This window comes from Numenius arquata, chromosome 14 (genome assembly GCF_964106895.1).
Source record: "Numenius arquata chromosome 14, bNumArq3.hap1.1, whole genome shotgun sequence".
Lineage (NCBI taxonomy): Eukaryota > Metazoa > Chordata > Aves > Charadriiformes > Scolopacidae > Numenius > Numenius arquata.
Window position 1 is genome coordinate 18,871,521 of NC_133589.1, and position 12,159 is coordinate 18,883,679.

A 12,159-nucleotide genomic window follows, 5' to 3' on the forward strand; every position below is an offset into this window, starting at 1 on the left:
CCAGAATCTCTCTACTTTCTCAGCTGAGAACATGAAAAGCAATATCCCTCACAAGTAGGTTATGCACAAGGGTATTTTGCAAAAGGGCATCGAGATGAATAACGACAAAATGAAATGTTCTCCAGCAGTGAGAACCGGGGGATGCTGATAACACAGGCGTTTTGGCGCATTATTTTCCCTTTCCACCCCATTGTTAGACTCTGTACAAATATATTACACAAATATCCCCTGTGGGTGCTGGAGTCTGCCTCCCACATCGGGCAGCGTGCTGCTGCTTTTAGAAATCTATGGATGAAGTTCTGCAATTGTGCTACTACTTTCAAGGTAACTGGATTTCTTTTGAGGTGCTGGATTTTTTTTTAGGACTTCAGCAGCCCAGTTTTGCTGTCTGGTTTTACCTGTCAATTCATCCCTGCCATCCCTCCCACAGGCCCTCCTCTCCTTTCACTGCAGGCGCTACACCTGCCTTATCTTGGAAATACGAGTAACTAAACTGAAACAACTAATGTGCACAGAGCAAAGGAGTGCCCTGATTTTCCTAGATGCTAGAAGAGACTTGTAAGCCTGAAGGTTTGCGTTAATAATTAGGTTGCAAAATTAGGTTCTAACGCTCTTCTGGATGGAAGCTGTCCCCCTCCCTCAAAAAAGAGTCCTTCCAGATCAGGCTTTAGGTTGACCGACACCCAGTTCAGATAACGCTTTGTAAGGCTTCTGTTAGGTGATGCAGAACCTGAGGGCGTGAATGGGAAAGAACGGACTCATTTGTGACCTTCAGACCATTTACTCTGAAGGCCTCTCCAGTCCGCAGCATATCCCAGGCCCGCGACAAGTTATTTTCCCTGAATCCTTTGGTTTTGGGGCTCAGATTGGGCTGTGGAGACTCAGGTTTGTGTCTCAGTCAGGATGTCCCAAACGAACCAGAGCCGGGTTTGCCGAGCCTTTGCCCTGGGTGCGGGAGAAGATGGCAGCCTGACGCGCAGCTCGTGTCACGGCGCCGGCCTTCGTCCCCCTCCTCGGCTGCGCCGGGTGTCACGCGTGGGGACCCCGCGCCTCGATCGGGCCCCGCCGCGTGGCCGACGCCGTCCTTTGTCCGGCCACGGCTGCCGACGAAGGAGCCGCCCGCCAGGCCTACCCTCGGCCGGCCCCACAGCAGGGCGGCGCGGAGCCCGGGGAGGGCGGTGCTGGCGCGCTCCGCCCCGGCCGGTCCCCGTGACGCGGCGGGCGGAGCCTGGCGGCGGCGGCCTCGGCGGGGAGCGGAGCGGGGCGGGTGGCTGACAGGCCGGCAGGATGCTGGAGATCCAGCTGGACGATGGCGGCGTGGGGGGGTACCCGGGCGACGATTACTGCTCGGGGTCGGTGATGTCGGAGCGGGTCTCGGGCCTCGCCAACAGCATCTACCGCGAGTTCGAGCGGCTGATCCACTGCTACGACGAGGAAGTGGTGAAGGAGCTGATGCCGCTGGTGGTGACGGTGCTGGAGAACCTGGACTCGGTGCTCACCGACAACCAGGAGCACGAGGTGGAACTGGAGCTGCTGCGGGAGGACAACGAGCAGCTCCTCACGCAGTACGAGCGGGAGAAGGCGCTGCGCAAGCAGGCCGAGGAGGTGAGCGACGCCGCCCCGCGACCATCTTGTCCGCCCGCCGGGCGGGGTCTGCAGCTGAGGGCGGGCGGGGGGGCGGCTCGGGCCTGTGCAGGCCTCGGCTGCGGCCCCTCCGTCGGCGGGGCCCGCACGGCGGGGCGGGGCGGGGCGGGCAGGGGAGCCCCGGCAGCGGCCGGCGGTACCTTCCAGAAGGAGATCGCGGGTGCGGACCCCGGGACGGTCGCTGCCCGCGGCGGGATCCCGGCCCGGCCCCGCAGCACCGGGCAGGTGCAGCTGCGGCTGGTCCGACCCTGCCCCAGCGCGGGGAGGAGCTAAACGGGAACAGCTGCGATGCGGTGTATTTGAAGAATTCGCTTTGGAATGCCAATAACGCATAGAGGGCTTGACAGCTATGCTAATTTGGGGCTTTAAAAATACTGTTAAAAAGAGGTAATTTCTGTGCAGTCATACAGCTGTTTTAATGTTTTATTTAGTTAGAGCAACAAATTAGCTTTAGAGTATAACATCTGGGTTTTGAAACTTCTTTTTACCAAAACTACACCTTGAACCTCAATACGGTAGTTCCCCAAGTTAGCATCTTCAGTCTCCCGGAGCGTGGAGCCGTGCCAGCGCCGCTCAGCTGGGAGCGGGGTTTGAAAGGGGACCATGAGAAGAACAAACCCCTCTGGTGGAAAGGAACGAAAATCCTTGGGTTACAAAGACTCAGCTGCAGGCAAAAGAGAGGTGGGAGGTGACTTGCGCTCTGTCTTCTTCCTACACCTGCGCTCGTCCCTGCTGAAACCAAGAGCGTCTCTTCAGCCATGAACGAAGGCAGCGAAGTGCAGGGTTCACTGTTCGGCCTCTGGGAGTGATGGTCTGAACTGAGGTAGAGCACTGGTGGTGGAAGAAGGCCATCACCACCGCCACATCATCCTTGTTTCACTGCGCAACTTCTTATAGACTAAAAAAGGGGCAGAAGATTTAAGGCTCAGTAGTCTTAATAGGAGTCAGGAGGATTTGATAAGGAGTAGTAAATGAATTAGCTTTTAAACTGGAGAACAATGTAAAGCACCGTGCAGTTTTTTAACAGATGTGTTCTTGATGCTTAATAATTGCGTGCAAGGATCTTGTTGACTTGATGAGGACACTTGCAGCCCATTACTAATACTGAAAGCAAGAGCCAGTCAATTAAGTTTCAGTCCTGAGTTTTAATTATGTATTAATGGACTAATAAGTAATCTTTAAAATTCTTTTGAATTCATGTAGGGATGAAAAACGATTCTGAGTACATGAGACTTTAGTTATTAAATGTTGCATGGGGATGTTTTTTGCAGCTTCTGAGAAATAATTTTTTTTAAAAGTGCACTATTTATGGGGGGAAAAAAAGGGACTGCAATGGGGAAGGGAACAGTCCCATTGGAATGATCTTGCATCTTTGGACTGGGGTGGATTTCTGTTCCTGACTTACTAGATGTAGGATGTGTTTTCTGGAAGCAAATGTAGTGACGACAGTTACTCTCCCTGCAAGGAAACTCAGGAACCATAGCAGAATACTGTTTGTTGAGCTTTAAAAAGCACCGATGATGATGATACTCTGTTGTCCTTATGCACAGCTCAGTGTATGTGGGGAAAAAAAGTGTCTCCAAGGAGACTTGTTACCAAAATGGAATAGATAATGTGCTTTTCATGAGAACAAATGAGTATTCTGCCTCTACATAATCCCTGTTACAAGGTCATAGATAGAATACATGGCTGTTCTTTCCATCTTTGTATAACAAAAAGTATGTTATTTATCTGCACCTGTTTCTGATATGCCCCTTACTATGCAGTAAATTTCATGTTATGGAGGTGAAAATCTGTGTATTACAGAGACCTTTGCTTTCCACCAGATAATTGTAAATGATCAAAAAATAGAAAAATGTGTTTTCCACCAGAATGTGTATTGCTGCTCTGTGGCAGTGCCCATAGTAACAAGGGAAGGTCCATCCCACTTCTCAACCAGCTTCCAGCCTCCTGTGCTGCACCTCAAGTCTCGGGGTGAGAGCTTCACTTTTAAGTGGGAGGATCCTCCTCTGGGAACAGGATTTGACCCCACTCTTGATTCCTCTCTGCGTATGAGTGCTAATTACAACAAATAAGGTGACGCTGAGAGGTTGGGACTTGGAGGTGAAAAACTGCTCTGTTCTTCTCTTGCAATATCATGTGAAAAGACCCTGAGTTATAATTGCTTTATATTAGTTTATTAATTTCAAAGTAACTGGAACCAGAAGTGGGCATTGTTCTCCGGCATAAAAATGTGCATTGTATTATCTTGTTACCACCATCAAATCTTGCTGTTTCGTCTTTATGTAGAAACTGGGCACAGACTCTATGGGTATGTTGTGTTAAATTAGGGTTGTTTCTAACAACTTTCATTTAACTTTTGCTAAATGTTGTAAAGGAAGGTTTTCCTTCTCAATGTTCGTCTGTCTTTTTCTCTAAGGTAGAATCATAGAAGGGTTTGGGTTGGAAGGGACTTTAAAGATCATCGAGTTCCAACCCCCTGCCCTGGGCAGGGACACCTCCCACCAGACCAGGTTGCTCAAAGCCCCCTCCAACCTGGCCTTGAACCCCTCCAGGGATGTATAAATTATCTTTTAAAACAGTCTTTGCCAAAAGCAGATTATTGCTTTGTTTTCTAAACACACTGGCTGCAGAGTGACTCCATATTTTCCACTTGTCATAAAATAGGGCAATAGAAGCACCTAGGCAAGTGGATTGAAAGTAGAAGTTCCTTGAAATGAGGTGTTTCTGTTGGTCTCTATGATTATAGGGCTTAGTACACAATGTTTCAGTTTTCCATGACCTCCAAGCTACTGAAGATGTGGGATTGCACCAGATTTTTGGTGCTTTTGTTTTCTTCCCTCTCTTTCGCATTATGTGTGAACATAGGGTAATTATTGCTTGCATAGTATGGTGTTTTGCAGGATCACAGCATTATTTAGTTTGGTGGTGACCTCCCGAGAACATTGAGTCCAGCAGCTCCTGCTCAGGCAGGGTCAGCTGGAGCAGGTTGTCCAGGGCTGTGTCTGGTGAGAGGTTGAGCATCTCCACAGATGGAGACTCTGCAACCTCTCTGGGCAACCTGTGCCAGCATTTGACCTCCCTCACAGTAAAAAAGGGCTTCCTTGTGTTCAGATGGAATTTCGTGTGGTTTAGTTTGTGCCTGTTGTCTCTGGTCCAGAGAAGAGTTTGGCTCCCTCATCCTCCCTCCCTCTCAGCAGGTCCTTGAACACCCTGATAAGATCTCCCTGAGCCATCTCTTCTCCAGGCTGACCAGCCCCAGAAGGTCCTGCCTGGAGGAAAGACAGGCAGAGCTTTCCAGTGTGCAGATCAGCAGCAAGTCAGTCGGCAGGTGGGTCTGAGGCAGGTGGGTCCAACTCTAGTTAGCCATTGCAAATGATGTCTCTTCCTTGTGTCTGCTCAGAAGACACACAGGGGTAGAGATGGGATGGGGAAAGGGCTAGGGGACACCAGCAGAAATCCCCAGGGAAAACAAGCTTTTTTTGGGTCCGGTCTTAATGAGACATTTTGTTTTATGTAAGCTGCTTTCGTAACGTCCTGATTCTTCTTCCCTTTAAGAAAACCACCACTGCGTGCCCTAAATGCTGCTTTCTGCAGAGATAGTTGGTCGTGTTTGGCCACTAATTCCAAGATGAGCATGCATGTGTAAATGCGCATAAAAGCTTTCACAGACAGGAAGCACAGAAGCATGGGGCTGGTTGGCATAAGTTAGCATTGCTTTTGGAGGTCAGAAAAGCAATGTGGATCTTCGTCAGGTGTGGAGGTGGCCTTCTGACCTCTTGTTGCATGAAAACTGCTTCCAGTGAAATTTCATACATCGCAAGGGAATGGTGGTGGCTGTCCAAAGAAACAAAAGGTGCATTAATAGCAAAGTAAGATCTTGGTTGATTGATTTGCAAAATCAGTTAATGCTCATTAGAATTTTTTAAATGGATGCTCTTTTAACATGTGTGTATGTATGGTATAGAGGTAAGTACTTGATGCTGGTTGGGAGGTCTGACTGCCTCATGAAAGGCTTTTGTAGCTTGTGTTCTGCACTACAGCACTCCAGCACCTGAAAGCAACCTCCATTGGAAAGTGGTTAAAGAAACCTCTGTCTCACTCTACATGGCTGTTGTTTCTAAACGATGACTCTTCTGCCTCTGGTGGTTGGTGTGTTTCCAGGCTGCAGGCCTTGGAGGGCAGGTGACACTGCCTGCATCAGCATGGTTGGGCCTTTGCTTGGCTCTGGCAGCGAGGAGCCAGTGTGTGACCATGTGGCAGAGCCTTGCAGGCTGAGATTCTCAAATACTTGTTGTCTCGCTGTTGGACCCAACTGAGATGTGGGCAGTGGTGCTCCGAGCTGCCTGGTGATGTGACGTGAGCTTTGGCAGCACAAGGACACCTTGAAGCACTGTGCGCTCCCGTGTGTGACGTTCCCAATGGACTGTCTTTTGAGTTGTCATCTTCAGGGCTTCCTCACAGGAGTATCTGTGTTCTGGGTACTTTCACAGAATCACAGACTGGTTGAGGTTGAAAGGGATCTCTGGAGGTCATCTGGTCCAATAACCCTGCCCAGGCAGGGTCACCCAGAGCAGGTTACCCAGGACTGTGTCCAAGCAGCATTTCAGTATCTCCAAGGATGGAGACTCCACCACCTCTCTGGGCAACCTGTGCCAATGCTCAGTCACCCTCACAGTGAAATAGGGTTTCCCCTCATTCAGAGGGAACCTCCTGTGTTCCAGTTTGTGCCCATCGCCTCCTGTCCTGTCACTGGGCAGCACTGGAAAGTGCCTGTCTCCCTCCTGTCTGCCCCTTCTCTTCACTTATTTATACCTATTGATGAGATCCCCCTGAGCTTTCTCTTCTCCAGGTGCTTCATCACCCTTGTCGCCCTTCACTGGACTTTCGCCAGTATGTCCCTGTCTCTCTTGTGCTGGAGAGCCCAGCACTGGACACAGCATTCCTGGTGTGGCCTCACCAGTGCTGAATAAAGGGAAGGATCACGTCCTCGACCTGCTGGCAGTAGCTGAGAACACCATTTGCCGCCTTTGCTGCAAGGGCAGATTGCTGGCTCGTGTTCAACTTGGTGTCCACCAGGATCCCCAGTTTTCTGCCAAGCTGCTTTCCAGCTGGGTGGCCCCAGCATATACTGGTGCTTGGGGTTGTGCTTCCCCAGGTGCAGCACCCAAAAAGGATGTGAACTGTAAAAGCCCTTTCCTGTCATTGCCAGTGTGGGACTCGTGTTCGGGAGACACCTGGGTGTCATCCTTTCCTACTTCCAAAAAAAAGCAACATCTCCCTCTTCCGAGGGTGTGTTGCTGTGGCCATCAGTTCCTCTTTATGGCTTGTTATTTGCATTGCTATTTAACATGATAAGCATGTTCACTTACCAGTATTCTATTTTTATGTAATAAGATGCCTCCAGTGTTTTGTTTGAAAGTCAGTGGGGGGCGTTTTGGGAAGAGGCATGGACTGTAGTTGCCCCAGGTTTCTGTGTGGCTCTCCAGCTGGGTGGCAATATTGCAAGTTCATTGGCTCCTTTCTGCATCTCAAACAACAGAAATGCTTTTGAAAATGCCCTCCCCCTATCTCCCTCTCCCCTCCTTGTTAAGGGATGCTTTAAATATTGTCCCTCCCTCATACACTAATTCCCTTTAAGAAGATGGTGAGGAAGGGTGATAAAAGTGATGCTCTGTGCTCCAACCTCTGGTGTTCCCCCTGTGAGAGCTTTTCCCCTTTCTGCCTTTTATTTTCTTTCCCTGTGAAAGGAGCTTGGGAAGGCACTTTCTGTTTCCCCTCCCTGAAACCTGACCTCACAATTAGCTGATTAATGGGAGTTTCTGCAGCTTGATGGTGACCTCATGGCATCCAAGGAGGAAAGCATTTGGGAATTGCAGGCACCAGATAAAGAAAGGCTTTGCTTATCACGTGGATCCTTTCCGCTGTAGGCAGCTGAAAGTAACTGGCAAGCATGAAATGCACTTACTGCACAGCCCTCTGTGTACAAAGTCTGTCTCTGTGTTCTTCAGACCCCTCTTCATCCATTCCAGGATCCTGCGGGCATTGTCAGATTTCACCAGCAGAATGAGCAGCAGAATCTGTGTCGTTATTAGAGGGTTCTTCCAATTTACCTTGAGTTCTCTTTTGCAGTTGTCTTAATTTACAAAAACTACTGGTCCCGGAGAAATTAAATTCTTCGTTTCCATGAAAAGTACTGTGATATTTGTAATGATTTCTTTCTACTGAGCATGCAAAGGTTAGATTCAATATTTATGATATTTCCTTCTTACTTGTTGTAAGGTTCCAAAATATGTTAATTAATTGTTCAGAAGTAAAAGCAACACAAGTGTGTCTGTAAAGTGATCCCATGTCTTCTGGGTGAGACAAACTTTAAATCATAGGAGTATTAATCATCTTTTCTTGTATTCCTTCTGTGTCCTTTGTCAGTGATATCACTTGAACATGATTCAGAATTGATTGCAATATTGCAGATTATGATTAAAACTCAACAATTGAAGATAATAATATTAACTCCATATATTTAAAAAGTAAGCAACAACAAAAAACGTTTCTGGAGACCCCTGTGTTTCAAATTCCTATCTAAGTAGGCAGCATTAGTTACAGCGATTCTAATTTTCTCCTTTCCCTCTTAAATGCTAAAAAAATTTACTAGCCATCCTTCCCAATAGTGATAAACCTTGTCACTGCTTTGGCCTACGATCAGCACATCCACCATGTGAAGGATGGTAATCTTTGGATTCTGAACATGCCTTTCCTTACAAAAAATTGTAGCAATAAACCTAAATACAGTTATAAGCCAAAGGTTTAACATCCCATTGCCTGTCTCCTGATGCAAGACTAGGATCTATGTTAACACAAATAAGTGATAGAAATAATTCTTTCCTTCCCCTGAGGGTGAAGTAGGGGCATTTGCTGAGAAATAATTAAATGGTACCTTTTCTCTGCTCAGCTGTGAGGGCTGAGATCTGCCCCTGCAAGCGGAAGGAGGGTTTGCAGCAGCTCTGGGGTGGTGCCTGCCCTGCCCCTGCCAGTGCAACACCGAGGAGGGACTGTCTGCAGAGGTTTGAGAGCAGCAGCCACTCTCTTCCCTCTCCACGGCGTGATGTTAGTATTATGGCAGTCCGATGTTTTTTATTTGCTTCCTTCTTTGTGCATCACTCCATCAGGAGTAAGGCGGGTCGGCAGGTGGTGGGGTGAAACGTGGGTTGGCACCGGCATGGCATCCTGAAAGATGCGGAATGTGCCAGGCGGTTCCTGGGACCTCCTCTCCCACGGGGTCTGTCTTGGTGCTGGACTGGTCAGCACTGGTTTTGAGATGCAGGAGAGAGATATATCCTGCTGCTGAGAAGCCAGGCTGGTCTGATGGAGGGATATCAAGTGGATCAAATGCAGACTAAGAGCTAAAATACAAGATATAATGCTTTGGAGGTAGAGGAAAAAATGCTCTTAGAAATGCAAAAGCAGCTTGTCCTTCCCTCTACTTTTTTGATCTTCTCCCCATAAGAATTTTCTGTGCAGAATGCTTTTGTTTTTTTTAATGTAAAAACTATACATTTTTTTAGCATTTTAGAGATGTTGTTATATGACAAACAGTTGCTGGAAAACCACTTGCTAGAAATGCTTGATTAGTTATTCTGAATTTTTCTAATAAAGGGTATGAAGTCTACAGTGATTAGATGAATTGCATTTGGACGAGTTTTATTAGTTTAAAGAAAGCTAACAAAATTGATTTGTGATGGGCAATAGAAACTGACCGTATGATAGGTATTTCTGTCACTTCTTTATGAGGAATCGGGCTTTCTAAACATAATGCCCATCAGTCCTTGCCATTTGGTAACCTTACTTTATTCTCACTAATCTGGGAGGAAAAAAATCTATATCCAAACACAGATCCTTCATACAAATCCTCTTTATGTCACTTAAGCTTATGGCACTTATTAATACTCATAAAGATGTGTTATTAAAAATTACCTATAAAATTAATCTTACTGAGCACTATGAGCTGTTACTTTATTTAAGGATCAATTCACGATAATATTTTGAATGTTAGTTGATGATCTGGGGTTATGGCCATGTTTCCCCATAACAGGTTTAGCCACGTAAGTCAAATTGTAAACCCCAAGCGGGCTTTAATGAGGAGCTTTTTTTTCTTTCTCTTGAAGAAATGAAGCAGTCTGTGTTGTGGGCACTTTCTGTTCATGACTCTGCAGGTGGATTTTTCAAGGATGTTGTTGGGACGTGGTAGGTATATGAAGGCAGAACTTAGCATTGGGGTTTCAGGAGGTAGAATTGTAAGAGAAAAGCCAAGAAGGTCTGGGAAGATTTGGGCTTGCTAGTATTGCGAATGAATTTAAATAATTGTGATGACTGAAGTTTCAAGAAAAATCCTTAGCCAGTCTTCGCGTCTGAGAATGATGCAATCTTTCATGTAGCAGAGGCACCCTGGCACCTCCTTTCTTACTCTTGCCCGCTGAGGAGGATGAAGATGGCACACATCTCCATCATCATCAGTTGTCGTGGTGCCTCTGACAAGTCATAGCAGGCTAACTCCTTTCATGCCGCTGAGGAGGAAGCGTGGGGTGTCTCAGGTGAGAGGGGCTGCTCTGTTCCTGTTCTTACGTCCTCCTGCAGAGTCCTGGAGCTCACATGGGGAGTGCTGGCCAGGCGGTGGCTGCTCTGCATTGACTTCAGGTGGTGAAGCAAAGTCTGAGCAGCCAGCTGGACCCTCTCCTGCCTTTCCTGGTGGGAACCCGCTTGGCATTTCCAGGAGACTGCACTGTGGTACTCAGATACTTATGTCACATTGTGTGTGCAAGTCTTGTAGGGTCAGGCTGTCTCACACTGACAGTGTGACCACTGTGCCAGGACCAGCAGATGTGTGTAGGGCTGCCATTTCATCTCTCTGCTTCTCCATCAACAGTGATTTCAGTTCTAGTCCAGACTTTGACATAGATAGACCATCAGTCTGAGGTTACATGTTGATGGTGGGAAGATTGACAGCTATACTGCATGCCATGCATGGGCCATCACAAGCACTGCAATTCTTCTGTATTTTGTGGTAGAAAGCCCCTTCTTTTCTTCAAGGTGGTCAGCCGTCAAAACTGATGCACTGGGTGTAGTAGTCTCTTTGCCTGCAGTTCACTTTGCAGTCTGTTGGGTTGCAAGGTGTCCAGAACAATATCCTTGAAGCTGCGTCTTACTTTCCAGGACAGGTTGCTTTAGTTCAGGTGTCAACGGGGAGCATTGGACCTTTTGCTCCGGAGCTGGATGATGACCTAGTCTTCACTGGTTGTGAACAGCTGCTGGTGTATGCCTTCTCTCCCAGTGCCCTGATTTGAAGGGACCTGCTTGAGGCAGAACGTGATGCTCAACTAGGTCTGATAAAAACAGTGCCAGGCTCTAATTTTTCTTTCCCATTCTCCTGGGGCTTGGCCATCCCAGCTTCAGCCACTCCGCTTTGTGGCACGACCACTAGTTGTCTCTGTGTGCTCGTCCCCCTGGAGAGGGGAGGCAACCTTACAGCATCAAACCAGGCTCCTCTGCCCTTCCACCTGCAGTGTTTTGTGGAAAGGTTTTCCAGTTTCTCCCAAAAGGTAATTGCACATAGTAATTGTAAATTCCAATTTAAAACAGGAAAATTAACTGATCTGTTAATGATTGGATATTTTCAAGGTATATGGCTCAGAGGCACTTTAGCTTTTTGCCCTCTTTTTTAGAGTCTGTCTGAAATTTTTGATTCTGGGATTCTGTGCTTGAAAAAGCACCAAAAGAGCTTGTGTGCGGCACATTTCTGAACAGCGTATTCAGAAGAGGTATACAACGTGACGGACAACAGGTTTAGAAGAACTCGATTATGGAGAGGTACATTCCCCTTCCCGCTGTGGACAGAGGTGTCATTTCAGGATGTTTTACAGTTTTGTTTCATCAATCAATGGTAGCTTTGGCAAATAATCCAAATATATATTCTGGTTGAGCTAAGCCAGAATCCTCTATTTTCTTATTTAGTTGTTAATTGTTGTAAAATACATTGTGTCTTGCAGACGGTGGGCCACTGGGCCACGTGTCTAAAGAAAGAGCAATCTAAATTCAGCGTGCCACAGCAATCGGAGGTGGGGAGTAAGGCAGGAGGTGCGTGGTGTGTGCAGACACGCATCTCTGTGTGCGCAGGGCTGGAAGAATGGCTGGTTGCTCAGGTGGCACCTCTCGTATACAGAGTTGCTTCAGAGCTGCAGTTGAGAAGGCAGGTGTCTGTCTTCAGGAGAAACCTCCCGAGGTGGAGGAGTGGGTAGGCAGAATTGGTGGTACTCATTGTAGAGCTCCTCATGGTGGTAAAATTAAGAGGTATCTGGTGCTCTCAGCATTTATTTTGGTGCATATTTTCCTCCAGAGTTACTTAAGGAACCCATATAGATTGTGTTTCAGAGCTAAAAACAGAGTGAGTGTTTTCAGAGCTAAGAGATTTTCAAGTAACTGATACATTAAGTAACATTTTTCTTACTAAATCTTAAGGAG

At 47.3% G+C, this 12,159-nt stretch overlaps 1 protein-coding gene across 1 annotated transcript in view; it reads left to right on the forward strand.

Annotated features, from left to right (window-relative positions):
* The first annotated feature begins 1,237 nt into the window (after window positions 1-1,237).
* MAPK8IP3 (mitogen-activated protein kinase 8 interacting protein 3) overlaps window positions 1,238-12,159 on the forward strand; it is a 77,373-nt gene continuing 66,451 nt past the window's right edge. Inside the window, 1 exon segment of the mRNA XM_074158685.1 lies at window positions 1,238-1,605. Within this exon segment, the coding sequence (XP_074014786.1) occupies window positions 1,288-1,605 (318 nt within the window). The 5' untranslated portion in view covers window positions 1,238-1,287.